Genomic DNA, 21667 nt, shown 5'->3' on the forward strand with positions numbered 1-21667 from the left:
TCATTATTCCTGGCCCCTATCCAAAAGTTTTGGGGGTCAGGGGGTAGGGCAAGGATTAGGCTACCTGTGGCAGGTCTTTTTATTTAAACCTGGTGCTGGGGATCAAATCCAGGGTCTTACGCAACCTGGGCAAGGAGTTCACCTGACCAAGTTGGCAGGTCATCGAAGGCTTTGCACCTCCACAGTTTGTTGTAACAAATTCACTCAACCTCCTTTAAAAATACAAAAAAAAAAAAAAAAGGTGGGCAGGTGAGAGAAGTCATATTAGAGCAAGGAGATTTCGCAGATGAGTGGTGTGACAGTGGATGCGGTACAATCACTCGCTGCCTTAGCAAACACTACAGCAGCGTGCCGTTCTGCCATCCCTGCCCAACACGCAGCAGCAAGAGCTGGAAAGCGTTTCCGATCGAGGCTTTCCACAGATGCCCAAGGCCTCCGGGACCGCCCCGCTGCCAGCGCTGCCCCTCCCGCTCTGCCGGCTCCACCCGCTCAACTTTTGGCCTTCACCTACTTCGCGGCTTTCCCACGCTTGGCGGAAGTTATCACCAACGCTTCCGGGAGGCCCTTGAATCGCGGCGCGGGCGCGCCCGGCTGGGTGTGGCTAACTCTGGTTCCTAAACTCCGTGTAGTGTCGCGAGACTGGCTCCGCCCGGAACTTCCGGCCCGCCCCCCCTCCACCTGTGAAGTTCCTCCCGGCCTAGCGATGCGGGGTCGACTTGTGTGGGGTGCTGCGCGTAGTCTGTGGGCCCGCCGGGCTCCCTGTCAGCCCCACCGGTCTTTCATCTGCAGCAGCCCGCCGTTGGAGGAGCTGTTCGTGCCCGGCGGGCCCTTGCGGACCTTTCTGGAGCGCCAGGCGAAGTCTGAAGCCCATTTACAAGTCAAGGACCCCGAATTGATTTCAGCGGCCAAACTCCTGAGCGAGAAGGAGCAGGAGCTGCGGGAGACCGAGCTATTGCTGCACGGTAAGGGCCGGGCCGGGGAGCGGCGTCGGAACAAAGTCCTGACTCTGTTTGCCCCTTACCCGGTTGGCCGGCGTGTCCACGCTACCGAGTTTGAAGCTCCTCAGCCAGGTGCAATCGTTGTTGTTTTGGATCACGGTCAGGACGTCATTTCGTGAGTTTCTGAACTCACCCTCTCCTGTCGGCGCCCTTGAGCTCTCCTGCCCAGTCCACCGCCCCATGTCCCCAAACTGAGGTTGTCGTTTTCTTTATTCCGTCCCGCAGGAGCTCATTTGCTCTGCAAAGACAGATAAGGCGCAGTCCCTGGGATGGGCTCCAGACCAAAGTTGCACCGTGACGTGGAGATCATCTGCAATAATATGAGGAGCGGTGCTTGCTAAGCTCAGACAGAATTTGGTGCCTAGGATTATGCATTTTCAGTAGTTTCCCAGATGATTCCCTGGTTTTCGAGTCTGGGGCGGAGCTTAAGTTTCTGCTTTACTACAAGAACCTTGGGCTGCCGAGCGGCTGATCCGTGGGGTGGCAAGGATCCAGGGAGGGTTGCAGTCTATTTGCAGACACAGAACTAATTGTGATACAGCTGATACATGAGAACAGTTATATGACTAAAGATCTAAGTGAGAAAGAACATGCTAGGAAGGTGTTGCAAAAGTGGAAAGACTTCCCTTAGAAAATATAATTATTGATATGTTACCATGCTCCACGCTTTGCTTAGATTTCTTTACTAACTCATCTGATTTCACATAACAAGCTAGATAGATGCTGTTAGTCCCATGCGACAGAAGAGGCACCTGAGCATAGCAAGGCAAAATAACTGCCCAGCATTACAGTTCACAAGAGATGGAGTTGGGGTTGGACTCCCAGTCTCCTGCTATTTATTCATCACTGTGCTTGGAGTGGCCAAAGAAGAAAAGTTATGGGAAACGGCAGAGGGGAACCTCTTTGTGGAGGGATTCAAACACTAAGAAGTTCATTTGATATTGTTGGCAGAAGGCAGCAGAGGCTTTTAGATTGGGGAATGAGGGAATTGGTTTTGCCATTTAAGAAGCTTTGATTTGTGGCAGTCAGTCTGGAATGGCATTGAAGATGTCATAAAAAACAAAAGGCTAATGCATTATCTGAGTGAGAGTTTAAAGTTATTTAAGAGAAAAGCAGCATGTCCTGATTGGTTGGTTGGTTTGGGGTTTTGTTTTTGTTTTAACACAGCGTCTTACTATGTCCTTTAAGTTGCCCTTCAACCCATGGTGTAGCTAGGCTGGACTCAAACTCCCAGCAATACTCCTGCCTTAGCCTCCTAAGTGCCTGGATTACAAATGTGTACCACCACGCCCAGCTTGTTTTCAGTGTTTTTTGGTTTTGTTTTTGTTTTTTTTAAAGAATTAATTATTAAATGGTATTGAGAATAATTTCTTTTGTGGAAAAGTAAAATTGGCTGCATAGTTTAAGCCAGGCTTAAAATGCAAGTGGAAGCTGGGCATGGTGGTACACACCTGCAGTCCCAGCACTTGGGAGGCTGAGGCAAAAGGATCCCCACTAGTTCGAGGCCAGCCTGAATTACATAGCCAGACCCTGTCTCAAAACAAACAAAAAAATTCAAGTTGATTTAAAGTTTAAGTATTTTAAAAATCAAACTAGAGAAGTTGACAGAATGTTAGAAAAGTGTGGCTGATGGAAGGACATTAGCAGATTTTGAATTATTACTGTGTCACACACACCACTCATTACCAAAAAAATTATAATGGCCTTTAAGAAGCTTACAGTGGGGCTGGGTATATAGCTCAGCGGCACAGAGCCTGCCTGGCAAGCGAAGGTCGTGTGTTTGATTCCTGGTACCAAAAAAAAAAAAAAATCTAGAAGCTTACAGTGTAATGAGGAAGGAAGATACTTAAGAGGTAAAAATACAAGTGAATGAATATTTTAATTTCTATAATAAAGAGAAGAGTGGTTTAATAGTGAAAGCTGGCATTTGAGTGGCCCTTGAATAGGAACCAGAAGGTTGTCAGGTAGTGCAAGAGAAGGGCTCACACCTATAACCCCAGCTTCTGAAGCAGGAAAATGGCAAGTTGAAGGCCACCGTAGATAACTCAGTGTGACCCTGTTTCAAAGTTAAAATTAAAAAGAGCTGGAGATGTATTTCAGTGGAGAAGTGCCTCTGGTTCAATACCTAGTACGGGCAAAGAGAAAGACAAAGGAGTTGAAGTTCAAGGCAAAGGAGACCCACCATATTGGGAAATAGAGTACGGGAGGGAATAGAACAGAAGATTCTAATGTAAGAGAATCTTGAAACAAATAAAAAATGTCAAGAACCTTGCATGACAAAGAATTTGGATTTGTTTTTCTAAACCATAGGAAGTTAACATGGTTCTAAACAGAGAAATGGTATCTTTTTAAAGCAATATTGGTATCACTGTTGAGGATAAATTAGAATATTCTCTTGAGACCCTGGTAGCTGAAAGGGCAATGAAGAGACCATTAAAACAGACTGAGGAATAGGTGGTGGTAAAGTGGAGATATGACTTACAAGACATTTTGAGGAATAATAGGATTTGATGGTCCTGAGAAGGATGAAAGAGAATTCTAAGAAAAATCTCAAGTTTCTGGCTTCAAAATTAGGAGTGGTCCTGGTAACTAAAATAAAAATACAAAACTTGGATTGAATTTAGAAAAAAGATGAGTTTTACATTAAAATGAACCTACAAGAAAGTCATTCAGATGAACATATCTATTTTGGTCTTGGAGAAAGAAAAAAAAAAACACAACTGAATAGGAGCGAAGTTGAGCCTGAGTAATTAATTGTAAGAGAAATACACCTGATGAATTAAAAGTACATGAAAATGCTCAGTGCAGATCCGTAGACATACAAATAAGATGAACGGCCAAAAATTCATAGTACTGTATTTGAGGAGCAGGCAAAAGAGAACGCTATGAGATCCAGAAAGAACAAACAGACCTTCAGGACTTTCAACCAGTTAAACAAATATAGCTGAAAACACCACTTAAACTTTCAAAAAGTCTAGATTCTTAGTGGCTGACTTAGAAAAGTTAATACATTTTCACAAGGCTATAGATTTTACAGTTTTGTCACTAGAAGTTTTAATAAAAAGTCTTCTTAATGTAACTGTAGAATCTAGCAATTTCAGAAATCAGTTAACAGAAGAGAAATAATCAGTCTCGTACTTTATCTCGAAACTTTGGTGCAGAAGAAGGGCATGACAACAAACAATTTCTCTAAGGGCAAGAGAAAAGGGCTGGGCCCCTCTATAATGGAGAAACCATGGATGGGTGCCCAGGGAACATGGATTGATTCATGATATTGAAAGAGAAATTTAACTTGTAAATTACCCTTTAGAGCTGCACCATCCAGTATAGTAGCCAGAAATCGAATGCAACTGTTGAGCTTCTGTGATGGGGCTTATTTGAATGGAGATGTGCTAGGCGTGTAAAATACACAGATTGCAAAGATTCTGATATACAAAATTTAATATTTTATAGCTGTTACACATTGAAATGATATTTGAGAGATACTGTTTTAAACAGAATGTAGGGTTAAAGTTAAATTATTTCTAACCTCTTTCCAGTCTCTTTAGCTTTGCACAAGATAACATTTCAAAACTAAAGAAACCTTAGAGTCATACAGCTTAAAACTGATTTTATTCCTGGTATAACCCAGACTCGGACAAGACGAGGGTGTTGCCTGAAGAGCACCTTAGGAGTTGAGCTAGAATTTATTTGTTTTCTTTCCCTAACTGAATATACTGTCCATTTTTTTTAGATTTCTTCTATGCCATGTTCTTTCCAAAACAATTTTATACCTTTCCGTCATTGCTTACCTCAGTTTTGTTATTGTCATTTTCTCTCCCTGAGTCAGTCCTTTCCTTTTGCTCAACACCCCCAATAAAAGTTCCTTCAAGCTGCTCCTTTGTGATATTTAATTACCTGCTGTTTTGGTTTTTATTCTTCGTGAGACTTTCCTCTTCTAGAAATACACAAAGAAAGAAACTAAAATTATATGTGCATCTGCCTTGTCTTCTTTTTTTTTTCCATTAGAAAAGGATTTTATTTCACCATAAAAACGCTACCTGGAGTAAATGACTTCTGATGGAAATGTGTACAGCTATCTTTAAGTATCCCAGAGCTTCACTTTTGAGATGTAAACAATTAAAATTTAACAAGTTTGCGGCCTTAAATATGTTGGGATCATTCCAAGTAAAAATAATGTAGCAAAAATGGCTTCTTACAAAACCATACACTCTAACCTTTCTTAAAAACCAGTTCTTTCAGCCAACCATTTTATGCTGTTATACTTGAAGCTGTCAAAAGTGTTTTAAAGGCAAGGGGCATCAACCACTCTGCCACTCCCCCAAGATGCAGGGCACATTTGAGTTTTCCAGTTTCTTACCAGGACTGAATGTGCCACAGTCATCTTCTTCTGTCAGCATTCTACCAGTCATTTAAAAATTACAGAAAGAAGAGGATAAAAAAAGCAAAAGCCCACCGTAGCAAGACATATTGGGCCTTGGGAGTCTGTGGAAACCCTCACTTCTCACAGTCCCGCACTTGGAGCTGCAGGACGTCGCTGGACTGGGCTGGCACACACAAATTCTGCTCTGTAGTCTTCCTTCTTACCATCGTTGGTCCTTGTGGTTTTCCTGATTAGAGGATGGGCCACATTCTCTGATCAGCAGTGACAAAGGAAAATTAAAACTAGTGTGCCAAATGCGGCCTTGTATGCGCGGCTAACGAGAGTGAGTTTCCAGTACCCGGTCTTACTGTGAACTGTGGATTCGGGACATTGGCTGCATAAGAAACTTGGCTTTAACACAGGCAGTCAAGAGCCACAAGATGCAGGGCAGTGACTTGGGGAGGCCCAGCCCTTCATTACCTGTTCCCTGTTCTTTGGTGGCTGCTGGGGGATTGGCAGTTCTCGCGGTGTCCGCTGTACCCTCTGCTCCTCTCCCTGCGGCTGTGCCCATCTTTGCTGTGGGACTTCCGCAGGCCAGGGCTGCCCTGGTCCCTGTGCGAGAGCTTCTGGCCTGGCTGTTGCTCCTTGCACTGCAGCCTCAGGTCTTTATGGCTGGTTGCGGTTCTGGCCCAGCTTGTGTTGGATGGGTGTGGCTCCTCAGCTCTCCTATCCTGTGTGGCCCGCATGTGGCCTTTGCTGGGCTCCAAGTTATTCTTGACCTGCTTCAAGCCATCCTCCTCCTTGGGCACACTGTGTTTGCTGGTGTGAATGCCCTTGGCCTGCTGGCTGTCCTTGGGGATTCGGGTAAGGACTCCTGGGCACCTCTTCTCTAGGGAGTCACCCTCCAGAACCACATGGAGTGGAGTCTGAGCCTCCTTGTACCAGACCTTGTCTGATTCGCTGCCTATGGTGTTCCTGGGTGCGCAGTCAGCCTCCACTTGGGGCTGGGCCTCCTTGGGGGTTCTGGGAGCCAGTGGGCCCCCCAGGGGGTGGGGCATGGCTGCACAGGTGACAGAGCTGCCAGAAAATGCAGTCTGCAGGACATCTCGCTTGGGCTGCATCAGGTCTTTGTGTGGGTGCATGTTGTGGGGCTTCTTGCGCAGCAGGGTGCTCCGCTGCTGCGCCTGCACCTTGTGCTCCGCCTGCACCTTGTGCTCCACCTCCGCCTGCCTCAGTTCCTGCTCTTCCTGTTTCTCCAGCTTTGCAGCCTTGGCTCTGCTCAGCAGCTCCACCAAAAGCCGGATGGACTGGAGATTCCTCTGAACCAGCAGCAGCTTCCTCTCCTCCAGCTTGATCTTCTGGAGCTTTTTCTGCTCTTCTGCCTGAAGCTTCTCCAGCTGCTTCTGACTTCGCCAGAACTCTCGGTCCCTCTGCTTTTTCGGTCTTTTGTGAAGCTTCTCTTCCCTCTTCCTGTCTCTCGCCAGCTCTTCCAACTCCTTCTGTTTCCTTTCCGTCACCTGCAGCCTCTCCTCTGCTTCCTTCTCTCTGCGCTTCTGTTCTCGCTGCTGCTCCAGCTCTTGAAGCTTCTGCCTCTCCAGCTGCCGTTTTTTAATCGAAGCCTCTCCCAGGTGTTTGGTGGAATCAAAAGAAACTTTGATGTTACAGGCCACGGCCTTGCCGTCCTTGCCTTTGTACATTAGCTTCATCCCGCGCAAGGCGCTCATAGCTTGAAGGAAGCCGCCATACTCGCAGTACTGTATGTAGGCCTCAAAGTTTAAGGGTCCCCTGAAACCGAATGCATGGAAATTCCGACTGGTCATCTCTTCCCGGTAGGGGTCCAACATGGGGATGTCCACATTCCTGATCTCCCCAAACTTCTCGAACACCTTGATGAGTACTTCCTGGCTGGGCTTCTCTGAGCCTGATTCCTTCTGTGTGAACCACTTGCACGGCAGCCCCTCCAGGTGGATGGTGTCTGGCCATTCCCCTGGCAGCATCTCCTTTCTTTCCTTTGCATTGAGGAAGAGGTCCCAGTCAGCGCAGGTGGCGAGGTCCATTTTGAACTCAGTGGCACGCACCTTGAGGATGTCGGAGAAGCCACTGAGCTGGATGGTCTTACCGTCCAGGCAGGTTAGGAATGATCTGACCAGGCTCTTGTTCTCCACCTCCCCCTCGAAACTGATGAAGTCCATGGTGCTCTTGGAGATGCGCAGTGTGGAGAACTGGTGGTTGCCCACCATGTCCTTGAGCCGCTCCATTACCTCCCAGTTGGAGATGGACTTCCTGGGCTGCTGCAGCTGCGGGAGGGCCACACTGATGGTCATCTTCGTGATGGGCTTCAGGTACAGGCCATAGGAGGGGCAGAGCTCTACCGCCTCAGATGTGTCATGCACTATGGTAGCCAGAGCCATAACCAGGATCTTAGGCCTGAAACATGAGATGCAGAAGGTCAGGGTGAGGCTGGGGAGCAGAGGCACCATGCCACCCCTTAAAGAAAACGGAGTCTGCCTCCGTATAATTGCAGAAACTGGTCTCTGCCTCCTTAAAGGCCATCACCATCTACTGAATTTTCTAATCAGCACAGAGGAGAGGTTGTGTAACGGGTCTGGACAAAATACCTGTGCACCCTCAAGGGCACAGGGCACCCCAGGGAGCTTGATCTTGAGCCAGAGAAGCTTTGTCACCTACTGAGTTCTTCCTGCAGGCACCAGCAACTCCATCACCCAGGTATCCCCAGCATATTGTTATCGTCACCCTCCCTGTCCAACTATCTCCTAGACCCAGGTACCCACCCCAGTCCTCCAGATTTTGAGCCCCTAATGTCCCAATCCCCTGGGTTTCCCAATATTCCCGGACACCACAGACTCCTATATACAGGTGACCCCCACATTCCCAGCCTGCAGCATACCCACCATCCTCCCAGGGACCCTAAATTGCATATACCTCAATAACTCAATGCAGTGGTGCAGCCCTGGGGGCTCAGGATAACTAGTCCAGTTATTGACCAAGCCTGGGCTGCCCCATGGGGACTAGAGACTGCCCCCAGAGGCCCTCTGCACCCTGGAGCAGTTAACACTGCTCTCTAGTACCCCATATAATCCCTGGTATGCCTGCAGCCCTTTGCCACTGCCCCTGATCTCTTAAGTTCCACCCCTCAGACTCCTGCTAGGGCGCTTGCTACCATTCTCTACTAGCCCCTGCAAACTGACACCCTTGTTTCGCTCCTTGTGCCTCCCTCAGACCTGCCCTGCTCCTAGCTTCTGTATCATCCCAGCACTCCTGTATTTCTGCTAGCACTCGAGTATGATACCCAGTACCTACCGCCCCCGGAGCCCACTGTCATGGCCCCGGAAGTGAACCCGGACCTTCAGTACTCTTAGACCCTCCACACTGCCCCAACACCTATCCCTGTAGCAGCCCTACCGTCCCCAGACCTCCCCCCATACCTGGTTCCGCTCCCTGAGTGCCAGGGACAGGGGCAAGACCAGTAGAGAGGAGAGGCAGTTGAGGGCATCAGGAGTGGCGTTCTGAGCTGGGCGCGGCCTGCGACCCGGCTCTCCCCGCCCCCGCGCAGCGCCGCCACCTTCTGAGACCTGCCCAAAGGTAGGTCTTATATGTGTATTAGATAGTATTGCCAGTTCCCAGCGTGACTGTTTCTTAGTACATAAGTGTACAAGCTGGTACTCTTTAAAGTCTTTGATCTTTCACAGAACACTGTATAATAGCGAAAACAATTTGTCCTTTCGCAATAAATAACTTTCTATTTTTAAATTCAGTTTTGGTTTACCTTATTTTCTTTCTGGTCTTTCTGAATAGCTAACTCCATTCATTTGTTACTGTTACTGCCTAATTCAGGAAGCCAAAAGTTTATTAACGTATTTCATGAAGGTAAAATGATAAAAAAAAAAAAAGTTTAACTTCTTTATTTTCCTATACGCTTTCTTAGTTTTATACTTTCATCAGAAAAGTTTGTTTTATAGCCACATGCTTATGAAAGCTACTTTTAATTGATGGTTTTTTTTTTTGGTCTTTTTGAGACAGGGTCTGGCTATGCAGTTCAGGCTGGCCTTAACCTCAGTTTGTAGCCCAGGCTGGCCTCAAACTCACCGCGATCCTCCTGCCTCAGTCTCCCAAGTGCTGGGATTATAGGTGTGCACCACCATGCCCGGCTCTGATGGCAATTATTAAAACGTCAAGATAAATATTTTCTGCTTCAAGGACACTAACAACCTATTAGTTTGAAGTCTGTTCACAACTTAACCCTTAAGGAATATTTAACTGCTGCCTTTCTTTTTAGATAAGAATGAAGATTTAAAGAAACTTGCAGAGAATGAAATAACTCTGTGTCAAAAAGAAATAACCCAGTTAAAGCACCAGGTATGGTACTTGTGTAAAAAATGAAGCATTTCTGCCGTCTTTGTGTCTCCAGCGCCTGGAGAGGGGGAGTTAGTCCCAGAGTTCCAAGATGAGACATTTCTCTTCCATATTAAAGAAGCTTCCAAGATCAGATTTGAGTGCTTTTGTTTTTCTTCCATACTAGTCCTACCTGTAATAAGCACTTATTTCTTATTAACAGAATGGAGAACTGATACAAAGCATATAAGAACTCTAAGATAAAATAAATTTTAGGTGAATCTTACTCATAATATAGTTGTAACATTATACTTTAAGGAAGTTCTTCTGCATTCTATTTTTCTAATTGACAAGATGGCAGTTAGGTTGGCAGCATTATTAAATTATAGGATAATACTCCCCAAACCCCCATCTGTCCATCTATCTCCTAGATCCAAGTAGCCTCCCTAGACCTCCAGATTTTGATCCCCCTTAATGCCCCAGCCTCCACGGCTCCCCAGTATTCCTGGATACCCAGGATCCCATATACATGTGGCCCCCACAATCCTAGCCCTCTTATATCTTTGGGGTTTGGGGGGTAAATTTTAAATATTTATTATAGGATAAGCAATATTTTTGCATTTACAGATTATCTTACTTTTGGTTCCCTCAGAAGAAACAGATGACAAGGATCTGATCCTGGAGGTAACTACAGGAGTTGGGGGTCAGGAAGCAATGCTGTTTACTGCTGAGATGTTTGAAATGTATCAGCAATACGCTGCATTTAAAAGATGGCATTTTGAAACCCTGGAATATTTTCCAAGTGAAAAAGGTCAGTGAACTGTTCAGTTTGTTTTGGTAAAATGTAGATTTAATTTATTTATCTACATATGTCCTGGGAAAAGGGTTAACAAGACCATGACTAGCTTTAGAACTTTTTTTAAGGAACCTTAGTTTTGTGTTCATTTACCTAAGAATTTTGAATGTAAACATACCCCTTTTGAAATGGTCTGTAAAATCTGATTAGTCATTCAATAATAACCATGGAGTGACTGTAATTTTTTAGAAATAGTCTTTTAAATGTGTGATTGATGTCAACTCATTAGTACCAAAAATGCTTTGTTTAATAATTATAAAACAGTAAAGAGTGAGACTAAATAAAGACATGCTATAGTTCTTTTTGTAAAATATTTACTTATTTATTTATTTAGTCTTTTTGAGACAGGGTCTCACTATGCAGTTCAGGCTGGCCTTGAGCTCACTTTGTAGCCCAGGCTGGTCTCGAACTTGCAACAATCCTCTGTCTCAGTGCTAGGACTACAGGCATGCACCACCACACCAGGCTACACTATAATTCTTTAATATACTTTTTTTATTCTGTCGTGTATTTCAAAATAGATGTAGTCAATTATTTACAAATGGCAAGAACAATAAAGTGAATTGTATTTTCTATTTTCAAGGTGGCCTCAGACATGCTTCTGCCAGCATTGGGGGTTCAGAAGCCTATAAATTGATGAAATTTGAAGGAGGAGTGCACAGAGTACAAAGAGTGCCCAGGACTGAGAAGCAAGGCCGCATCCATACTAGCACGATGACGGTGGCAATATTACCCCAACCTACCGAGGTGAGGGATAGTTACCCCTGGTCTTGGAATCCTGAGCCAAGTGTTGTGCCTTGCCCCTTGACTTGCTTTTCAGAAGTATGAATTTTTGAAGAGAAGGAAGTTTAATCAAAGGTTTGTGTTTATTAGTTTTGAGGAAATTTTTACTCTATGGTAGGGTTACTAGTGTTTCTTTACATCTACTTTGTGTGTGTGTGTGTGTGTCCTAGATGAGGAGCATAACAGGTAAGGGAGAAAAAGACACAGAGTAAATGGCAGGCACCACCCCTAGGTGCTACTCACTTTAGTTTAACCACTCCGAATGGTTTATATTTGGAGGTGGTACAAACTTTCATGAGCGGATGGAAGACAGGTTCATGTATGATCGAGTTCTTCTGGCAACTTTCTGAGGGAGCACTCTAGAGAATTAAGAAAGACTAAGGGCATGACAGCATTCTTAGCCAGGACGGTGGCAGGGCAGAGAGGTCAATAGTTGCTCATGGAGCAGTGCTTCTGATGGTGACTCCCAGGATAAAGCATTACCCTGCTGTCACCATACAGTATAGTCACTGAGTCTGCACCCCAGGCTTCTTAGTTTTTGCTGCGTCCCTTTCCCTTGAAATATGTGTGAAATTATACTTCCTCTATTCAAGTTAGCATTTTTCTCCTCTCTAACATCTTCTTGCGTGCAGAAACATTCTGTAAAAAAGAAGGAATTTACAGAGAAGCCCAGGTTTTGAAAATTAGGAAGTGTTTGCTTTTTATTCTGCACTTTGTTTTGATTCCTTTCTCTTCTGAAAAGAAAAACTGATAGTATCCTTCTAAATACTATTTATTCTTAAATCTTTTAAATCTTATATGAATTCTCCATATGTAACATGTATTTATAAATAAGCCTTTATATAGCGGGTACATGTATTTTTTAAAAAATCTCAACATTTCTTCACATGTGTAGATTAATCTGGTGATTAATCCTAAAGATTTGAGAATTGACACAAAGCGAGCCAGTGGAGCTGGGGGTCAGCACGTGAATACCACAGACAGTGCTGTCCGGATAGTTCATCTTCCAACAGGTATGTACTTCTTTCTTGAAGTTAAAACATTGAAGAAAAGTCAGTTTCTGAGGGAACTAACTAATTTTCCACTGATATAGACCTTCAATACCAAAGAAATATATACCACTAAGTATTGTTATTAGTTACATCATCTTCAAATCTGTAGCTGATACTTCACAGAGCAGTCACAAAGCCTGGAAGAGAGAGGTCTGAGCCTAAGGAGTTTCCTCATTAGTGACCATGAAGAGAGGCATCTGTCAACAGTCCTTCCAAGTAGCTTTCTGAATATATCTGTAATAATTTTAGGTAATTTTTAAATGCTCACAGTGAAGTTATTGTTATGGTTCTTTCTTAGAAAATATCCTACATCACTGTTTCTTGTCCTTTTCTAAGGACTCCTTGGTCCTCCTACCCAGAAGCATACCTCCATATAAAATTTGCATATAATTTAAGGGGTTTCTTTCCTTCATTGAATTTTTTCACAGACTTCCAAGGGACCTGATCCAGTAATTAGATAAAGGAACTGTATCTAAATCTTTTTAAGTTTCCAATATACTACTACCTAGAACTAAGTAGTGAGTGATACTATAGCAATTTACATGTGGTAAAGAACACAGGGCTAGCATACCACACATATCTAGAAGAATATAAGAATCTCTTTGTTTGACTGATCTCAAATAGGAATAGCTTCCATTAACCAGTTTTGGTTGATGAGTGCTGAATTAATAGTTTTGTTCTTTTAAATACAGGAAAATACTCATGTTAAAATTTTTTGTCTTTTTGAGACAGGGTCTCACTATGCAGTTCAGGCTGGCCTTTAGCTCACTTTGTAACCCAGGCTGGTCTTGAACTCACACCTCATGTTAAACTTTAAGATGATGTCTTATATATTACAGACTACACAACCAAGAATAGGGAAAAAAGTGGAACTCCTCAAAAATATTAATAGTGATGTCTCTAATAATAGGATTTTAAACATCTATATATCTTAGTTTCTATAAGGAATTATTTCTTTAAAAAATTATGGTACGTATGGGACGGTAATCTATATTATATGATTTGTATTTATTGTTCAATATGTATGCTTTCCATGTGGAAGTACTTTGTGGTTACAGCTCAAGCTTAGACTTTATAAAGTTTATTATCTGCCTTTTATGTTAGAGTACTGTTCTTCTCCCCTCATACAGGAAGAAAAAGAATAAGAAGGAAAAAGACTATTACTTGCAAGTAAATGTAGGTTTTTCTATTAAATTAAATGCAGGTTATTCTGTTTTCTTTAATTCTCATCCTAATATTCAGGTATTGTTTCTGAATGCCAAGAAGAGAGATCTCAACTTAGAAACAAAGAGTTGGCTATGAAAAAGTTATGTGCAAAGCTGTACAGCATGCATCTAGAGGAAGAAACAAGTAAAAGATACAATGCTAGAAAGATTCAGGTAAGAAGTAACTTAAAAATGCTTCTAAAAGAGAAACATGTTTTTGTTAACTCAGTATTTGTATGTCACAGTTGTTTACATATACTTGTCAAAATAAGAAAATAAGTAGCTTAAAAAAGAACTATGCCTGTTCCATAGTAATCATAACTCTGCCCTATTTTTCTGTATTCAAAGGCATCTTTTCCAGCCTTTATCAAAGTTACTGAAAAAAAGATATACTGTGTCCTTATTCATTTTCAAGCCTTTGAAATTATGGAAGCATGCAAGTTGGAAAGTAACAACTTACTTTTCTTTCTGCTTGGCATTTAATTTTATAATTTACAGAGCCCTTTTAATAATTCCTCACTGTGAGACATTCATCATCTTGTCACTACTCGAAATGACTACAGTAACTCACAAAGATTATGTATCATTGTCTACTATTTGAATATCAGCTATTTGCCAGCTTCTATATATACATCATCACTGTAGTAGACACTATTTGTCTTTATATTACAGATAGGGACATTAAAGTTTAAAGTTGAAATAAACTGCCTGATATCATACAGCATTAAAGTGGCAGACATGGGATTCAAATATTAATATGATTTTGTTTTGTTTCTTTGGTTTTTTCCGGTACCAGGAATCGAACTCACGACCTTGAGCTTGCCAGGCAGATGCTGTGCTGCTGAGCTAAAGCCCCAGCCCCTATTAATCTGATTTTAAAGCCCATATTTTTTCTATCATCTTCCCATGCCATTTGGGGATGCACAGTATTAAAACTTGGTTCTTGAATTGCAATTTATATTACAAATCCCAAGTAAGCTAAATTTATAGACTTAAGCTATCCTGAATCTAATTGCATCTCATCTTTTTTTTTAATAGATTGGAACTAAAGGAAGATCAGAGAAAATAAGAACATATAATTTTCCACAGAACCGGGTCACAGATCACAGAATAAACAAATCACTGCATGATCTTGAAACTTTCATGCAAGGAAATTATCTACTAGATGAACTTATACAGTCATTGAAAGACTATGCCGATTATGAATCTTTAGTAGAAATTATCTCTAAAACAGTTTAAGGTGACTTGTTATTAAAGCCTTTTATACAACATATGGCTTAGAAAAATTTTATCACAGCAAATACCCACCAGTATTTTCTTGAAAACCATGAGTTAACACAGGTGGAAGTAATGTAATCTTAAGACAAGGGTCATTAGTGTAGATCCCTCTCAATGTATTAGTAACATACACACAGCATTAACATTACTGTTGTCATAAACCTCAAACTCTTCTGCATAAGAAATAGACAATGAATAGTAGTCACTTGTTTCCTTAAAGTATTTAATTGATGATCAAAACTTCGGTTTAACTCTATCAGAAATGCTTCCAACATGAAATGGAAGTATGGTAATACATACCACATTATTCATTGTCCAGTCAGGAGGCGGAAACCATATCATTTATTTGACTGACAGTGGAATAAAAGACAACTCTGATACACTACCACTGAGCTAGTGCCTTCAGAATGAGGAAACACCAAACAAAAGAATATTCTTTCAAGCCCCCACCTGCTAAATACAGACCTGTTAGCGGTGTGGTTGCAGACCACTCAGTGATGGAAAGCTTCCTGGGTTGCCCTGCGCCAGAGCTGGTATAGAGCTGGTAGCTCAGGAATTATAAGCAGAGGACCTCAGAGCCTTAGCAACTGATAAGCAAGAAACTTTCTGTTAACATGCGAATAAAACTTGTTGGATAGTAAGCCTTTCCGTATTATGGTTCTTCAGAGAAGCAGAAAGGATCCAGTGTGTATATACAGAGACAAGATTTGGTAGAGTGATTGGCTCATAATTATCAAGCCAGACAAGTTCAAAATATGCAGCACAGGCCAAGAGTGGTGGTGCATGCCCATGATCCTAGCACTCAGGAGGCTGAGGCAGGAGGATCGCTGCAAGTTCAAGGCCAGCCTAGGCTCTAAAAGGCGTCCAAGGTCAGCCTTGAAACCAAGCCTCAAAAAGACAAAACAGAAAAAAGAAAAAAACAAAATTTGCAGCATAACCCAGCAGTCTGGAGACCCAGGAGAGCTGATGGTGAGTCCCAGTCTACGACCCTGCTGGAGAATTTTCTCTTGGTTGGAGGTAGCTGGTATTGTTCTACTCAGACTATCCACTGACTGGATGAAACCACTGACATGGAGAAGGCAGTCTGTTTACTCAAAATGCACTGATTTAAATGGAAATTTCATCCAAAAACTTACTCATAGAAACACCCAGAATAATGTGACCATATCTGTGGGTATCCCTATTGACAAAGAAAATTAACCTTCAGTGTCCAAGACTGCCCGGGGAAGCTATGCCACAGAAACAAGAAACGAAGTCCTGTGCTTTCAGTGTCCCTCCACCAACCCTCACTGACAAGGGTTAACGTGCTAGCTGGCAAAAGAGAAATGTAACAGATTGCTGAGGTTTGAGTGTGTCCCCTTCCCAATCAGGTGTTGCTGGTCTGATAGTATCATTAAACTCTTTGCTTAGTCTATGAGCGCTCTCTATCATGAATGGGACTAATGCCCTCAGGAAAGAGGCTTCATGTGGTGTTCAGCTAGCTTGCCCTTTATGAGAGCACAGCAAGAAGGCCCTCCACCAGACCAGCATCTTGAACTTTTTTTTTGTCTTTTTGAGACAAGGTCTCACTATGCAGTTCCGGCTGGTCTTGAGCTCATTTTGTAGTTCAGGCCGGTCTGGAAATTGCAGTGATCCTCCTGCCTCAGCCTCCTGAGTGCTGGGATTATAGCTGTGTGCCACCACGCCCAGCTGCCAAATTTCTTTTACATCCCTGCTTGTGTTAATTTTCAGGGTAGTTTATTGATAATTTATTGTCTCATGTGAATGCTTTAAAAGGGATGTACACAAAAACCATTCAAGACAAGACACAATCCCAAAGCTGGCTCTGAATTAAATCAGATACTTTTAATTTGGAAAGAATCCCTCTCATGAAAGGTATTCTGTGTTCATAATAACTGCGAGATGCAGCTCTCAGTGACCTATGCAACTCAAGAACTCAGTAGGACTGATAAACCACATTTATTTATTTATTTATTTATTTATGTCTTTTTGAGTCAGGGTCTTGCTATGCAGTTCAGGCTGGCCTTGAGCTCACTTTGTAGCCCAGGCTGGCCTTGAACTCTCACAGTAATCCTCCTGCCTCAGCCTCCTGAGTGCTGGGATTACAGGTGTGCTGATGAACTACATTTAGTTCTTGTTGTTTTATCACTTCTTTTTTGTTTGTTTGTTTTCCGGTACCAGGAATCAAACTCATGACCTTGCGCTTGCCAGGCAGGTGCTGTGCCACTGAGCTAAATCCCCAGCCCCTTTTATCACTTCTTATATCATTTTCCAGGTTTCTGTGTTGGACCAGAGGCACAGATCCACAGGTGATTAAATACTAGAATGTATTATTACTTAATTTCCCCTCACCTCTTCCAATAGGTAGTACTTAGAAAAGTTAGAGTGCAAGTTGGACTTTATTCTTTAAGCAAGTTGCATAGTTATGCTGGCCCCAGCCATCGCCTTATCTCCTGCCCTCAGGAAAAGAAAGTGTAAGAGCTGCACTAGTTAGGGCGGAAAGGAACCTTTGGTAGATCTGTAAACTCCCCGTACACTGGAACATGGTAGACAAAATTTCCCTAATATTTAAGTGATTTCTAACAATATAATTTGTTTTTTGTATTTTTGAGACAGGGTCTCGCTATGCAGTTCAGGCTAGCCTTGAGCTCACTTGTAGCCCAGGCTGGTCTCAACTCACATCGATCCTCCTGCCTCAGCCTCCTGAGTGCTGGGATTACAGGCGTGCACCACCACACCCAGCCTTCTAAGGATATAAATATAAAATACACATCAGAGGACAGGGATATAGCTCTGTGGTAAAGTCGATGCTTAGCATGCTGGAGGACTTGGGCTCAGTTCCTGGCACAAGTGAAATGAAATTTAAAATGACATAAAATGGTATAAATCAGGTGTATTTATTTAATTTTTAAGACAGGGTCAGTCTCCCTCTGGTATGCAGTTCAGGTTGATCTCAAACTCACTACGCAGCACGGATAGGCCTCCAACGGGCAGGAATCATCCTGCCTCGGTCTCTAGAGTGCTAAGATTACAAGAGTACGTGTATCATAAACATGCAGAGCAATGGGCACTCTGGTCAGTCAACTGTTATTGGCTCCTCCTACACTAATTACTTATTCCTAGCTGATCAAATGTAATTTTGGAAATCCATGAAAAGGGAAGACTAGAGCAGTATAATCATGCTAGAAGTCATAATTGTACAGAAGTACAGGTCTAGTGAAATCCTAATATTTGAAGGTCCTTGAAACGGACCTTCACAGCGATTTCCATAAACAACCATTTACATAACTATCTTATTAACTAGGTATTGTCACTATCTCCTCTTGTTTATGCTGCATGCTCTGCCTAGAAAACACCTCTGCAGACAGATTTCAGGGTCTAACCTAAAAGGCAACTTACCTCTTAGGCAGAATTAACTGCTTCTTCATTTATATTCCACAGTACTTTACCACATGCTAAGATCCAGATGTGCCCCCAAATCGATGTATTGAACCTCAGTCTAGAATGTAGCAGTGTACTGAAGTGGGACTTTCGGGAAGGTGTTTAGGTTTTGAGGGCTTTGCCCTCTGTAATGATTAATGCTATTATAAAAGGGCTTGATGGAGGAGTTTGGCCCCTTTTGCTCTTCTACCTTCTGCTGAGTGAGGAACCAGAATTCAAGGCACCATGTTAGAAGCATAAAGCAGGCTTTACCAGATGGCAGAGTCTCAGTCTTAGATTTCCCAGCTTATAGAACTGTGAGACATAAATTTTTATTCTTTTTAAATTACCCAGAGTGTGACATTGCTACAGAAGCACAAAATGCACTGAGACACCATTATTCTTAAATAACAACATTTATGGGGTTGGGGATTTAGCTCAGCGGCAAAAGCACCTGCCTGGCAAGCGCAAGGTCGTGAGTTCGGTTCCTGGTACCGGAGAAAAACCAAAACCAAAAAAAAAAAACAAAACAAAAAACCAAAAACAACATTTACTACACAATAGTAAATTTACTGGTTTATTTCTGTCCCAAGCTTTTGTGTTTAATAAGGAGTTAGGAGGCAGTGCACCCTGGAACATGCCCATAATCCCAGCACTCTGGGAGCTGAGACAGGAAAATCCTAAATTCCAGCCCAGCCTTGGCAATTTAGTAAATCTTTCCATTAAAAAAAGGTGTGTGTCGTAGCAGGGTGGGGTGGGGTGGGGTGAGTAGGCTGATGATATAGTGAAGTGCAAATGCCATGGGTTCAAGCCTCAGTACTGAAAGAAGGAAAGAAAAAAAGAGATAGAAAGAAGAAAAGAAAAGCACAGGAAAGAAAAGAAAAACGAGAAAAGAAAAGAAACAAAAAGAAAAGAAAAGAAAAAAGAAAAGAAAAGAAAAAAGAAAAGAGGAAAGGGCTGGTCAGGATCTACCATGAACAAATACAGATGGTCCCTGATCTACAATGGCTGGACTCTTACAGGAGCCTTTTCAGTTTTATGGATGCAAAGGTCATATAGTTCAGGTGTTCCACTTATTTACGGAGAACCCCCCCTTTCATCTTGGTCCATACCTGAAAATAAAAGAGGTGATTAAAGATGATCTCTAAGGTCAAATTGGGAAATAGTGTAAAAATAAACTACTAACCAGACCCTAGAAAACGTTATTCTTCAGAATAAAAGGGAATAAAGCACATAGACTTTTGAGTCCTATAGACTCCCAACTTGAATCCTACAGTCTCCCAACTCCCAGACAGAAGGTGGAGTCTGTCCCTTCCACCTTCTGTCCTGTGAGGACATAGTTTTCCTCAGGTATCTTCCCAGTCTATAAGATTCATATGCCTACTAGCCGTGCAGTTCTATAACCATAGTCAGAATTAACTTACATGTCTATGTATAATCATCATAAAGTAAAATGCTAGTATTACTGTAAGAATTAAAGATTAACAATCTTTTTACAGTACTGCATATAAAAAGAACTTACTAGTTTTCTTTTTGTTTTATTTTTGGGGACAAGGTCATGCCATGTAATTCAGGCTGGCCTTGAACGCACTATGTAGTCCAGACTGGCATCAAACTCACTTTGATCTTCCTGCCTCTACCTCCCCAGTGCTGGGATTGCAGGCATGAACTACCACAGGCCGTCTATGGTTTTAATACTCAACAAAGCACTCCCTTGCTAAAACCCCTACAACTGTCATCCAGCACAATCAGAAGAAGCTCTGAACTTTACATGGAAATCTGCAAGATATACAGGACCTGGCTTCTCCCTACCACTTTGACCTTGTCCCCTAAATTCTTTCTTGTTCTATGCGTTCTTGCCAGGCACTCTCTTGTCTTCCCTCTGCTTATTGGAGGTAGCTTTCTCGATGGCCAGCTCAGCATTCTGATGATGGTTCAAAGTCTCACAAATCTTCCTGAGCAACATCCTTAACGGTGTCTCTACTCCTCTCTCTATTCTCTTCCCGTGTTTTATATTTTCTTGCCTTTTACTGAAATTCTTAATTATCCATTTCTTTCCCATTTGTATATGCACTTCCTGAAGGACTAGACTTTTATCTTTTTGTACCGGGATCTCCAGGACCCAGCATCAGAGCTAAGCAAAGCAAGCACCATGTCCTCATGTGCAAAACTTCTGGGACGGACCAAAATTCCGGTAACCAGAGTTGACACGATAATGCAACATTTCAAAATATGAAAGTGGAAAAAAAATCAGAATGAACTCAATATAAAAATGTTACGTTAAGACAGGATCCACCCAGCATTTGCGTGACTCATCCTCAGTTTGGCTCTGCCTCACACAGAAAGCGTCACCAACTGCACAGGACACGAACTGGGAGCAAAGCCCTAATTCTTTCTTCCTGATGCTGCAGAGAAGCGAGGCCAGCAAACCGCGCAAGGCGGGATTCGAGTTTTTTGAAGCGGGCATCCTCTGGCTTCACCGATTCCAGGGACTGCACTGTCACCGCTTAGCAGCTTGTGCAACCTGTCAAAAGTTTAGCATCACCAGTAAATACGGTACAAACTGTCATTATTCGCTCTAGCAAGCACTACAAAAATGTTCGCCTGGCCAGGGATCTCCAGCCCAATCAAGTAGGGGTTTTGCCTTATTATTAATTATTTTTTGGAGTAGGACTACTATCTCTTGCGCTTTGCTCATGAAGGAAACAAAAACTCAGAAGAGCGTAAATACAAATTCAAAACAACTTAATGCTCAAAAAACGAGCGGCTGAAGAATTGCAGCTGAAAGCACGAATCAATACTAATACAGTCTGATTAACTCATGAAAGAAAGGAAGGAAAACAGACTCAGCCCCGCCTAAAGGTCCAAAAAAAAAAAACGCGGCCGCAAATCTCCCGCCACGGCGCGCTGGGCGCAGCCGGCCGCTCCGCCTCGCCCGGAGGGGCGCGCACCTACGCGTCGCTACCTGTGTGGCTCCTCCCAGCCCAGCCCGCGGAGGAAACGCGGGAGACCCCAGGGCGCAGGCGCCAACCCGCCAAGTCCTCGGTTCCCCCCCAACACACACACCCCGCCACCAAGGCGCCTGCGCGGAAGCCCCGGGCCGGGGGGGGAGGGCCGAGGGAAAGAGAGCACCGCGCGCGAATCCTAGAGAGGCGGGCTACCTAGTGCTGGGGGCGGGCTGTGTCCCGGAAAGTCCACATTCTCTGACGATCGGAGTTGCCGCTCATCTTACTCCCACCTGTAAGACGATCGAGGAAATCTGGATATCATTTGTACCCATCAGAGAGCTTCAGATCGAAACCGGAGCTGCCTTCAGGATGAAATTAGGACTTGCGGGAAGTCCCTTCCCTAGCGGACCG

General features: G+C 43.2%; 2 protein-coding genes across 4 annotated transcripts; one reads left to right on the forward strand and one right to left on the reverse strand.

The window, feature by feature from the left end:
* The first annotated feature begins 631 nt into the window (after positions 1 to 631).
* Mtrf1l (mitochondrial translational release factor 1-like) lies at positions 632 to 15529 on the forward strand. Of its 2 annotated transcripts, none has more exons than XM_005390569.2 (7): positions 632 to 962; positions 9659 to 9738; positions 10342 to 10525; positions 11154 to 11317; positions 12249 to 12366; positions 13648 to 13784; positions 14649 to 15529. In XM_005390569.2, exons 1-7 carry the CDS (start codon positions 704 to 706, stop codon positions 14847 to 14849), a joined length of 1143 nt encoding a protein of 380 aa, XP_005390626.1. In that variant the 5' UTR covers positions 632 to 703; the 3' UTR covers positions 14850 to 15529. The 2 variants fall into 2 exon arrangements, with proteins under 2 accessions (XP_005390626.1, XP_013372864.1); XM_013517410.1 differs by lacking the exon at positions 632 to 962 and adding an exon at positions 8876 to 8964 and having other exon boundaries at positions 10367 to 10525.
* On the reverse strand, positions 4422 to 21557 carry LOC102026044 (A-kinase anchor protein 17A-like). 2 transcript variants are annotated; one of them, XM_013517409.1, is made up of 2 exons: positions 21470 to 21557; positions 4422 to 7788 (listed from the first exon to the last, which is right to left on the reverse strand). In XM_013517409.1, the coding sequence occupies exon 2, from the start codon at positions 7770 to 7772 to the stop codon at positions 5838 to 5840; it is 1935 nt and encodes a 644-aa protein (XP_013372863.1). In that variant the 5' UTR covers positions 7773 to 7788; positions 21470 to 21557; the 3' UTR covers positions 4422 to 5837. The 2 variants fall into 2 exon arrangements, with proteins under 2 accessions (XP_013372863.1, XP_005390625.1); XM_005390568.1 differs by lacking the exon at positions 21470 to 21557 and adding an exon at positions 8808 to 8955.
* Positions 21558 to 21667: the final 110 nt, after the last annotated feature.

The sequence above is a fragment of the Chinchilla lanigera genome, unplaced genomic scaffold (assembly GCF_000276665.1).
Source record: "Chinchilla lanigera isolate Chin_1 unplaced genomic scaffold, ChiLan1.0 scaffold00038, whole genome shotgun sequence".
NCBI lineage: Eukaryota > Metazoa > Chordata > Mammalia > Rodentia > Chinchillidae > Chinchilla > Chinchilla lanigera.

Coding starts and splice junctions, on each gene's coding strand:
- Mtrf1l (XM_005390569.2), top strand. CDS start 704: ATGCGGGGTCGACTTGTGTGGGGTGCTGCGCGTAGTCTGTGGGCCCGC. Junction 963..9,658: donor GACCGAGCTATTGCTGCACG/GTAAGGGCCGGG, acceptor CTTTCTTTTTAG/ATAAGAATGAAGATTTAAAG. Junction 12,367..13,647: donor GATAGTTCATCTTCCAACAG/GTATGTACTTCT, acceptor CCTAATATTCAG/GTATTGTTTCTGAATGCCAA.
- LOC102026044 (XM_005390568.1), bottom strand. CDS start 8,875: ATGCCCTCAACTGCCTCTCCTCTCTACTGGTCTTGCCCCTGTCCCTGG. Junction 7,789..8,807: donor CACTCAGGGAGCGGAACCAG/GTATGGGGGGAG, acceptor CTCATGTTTCAG/GCCTAAGATCCTGGTTATGG.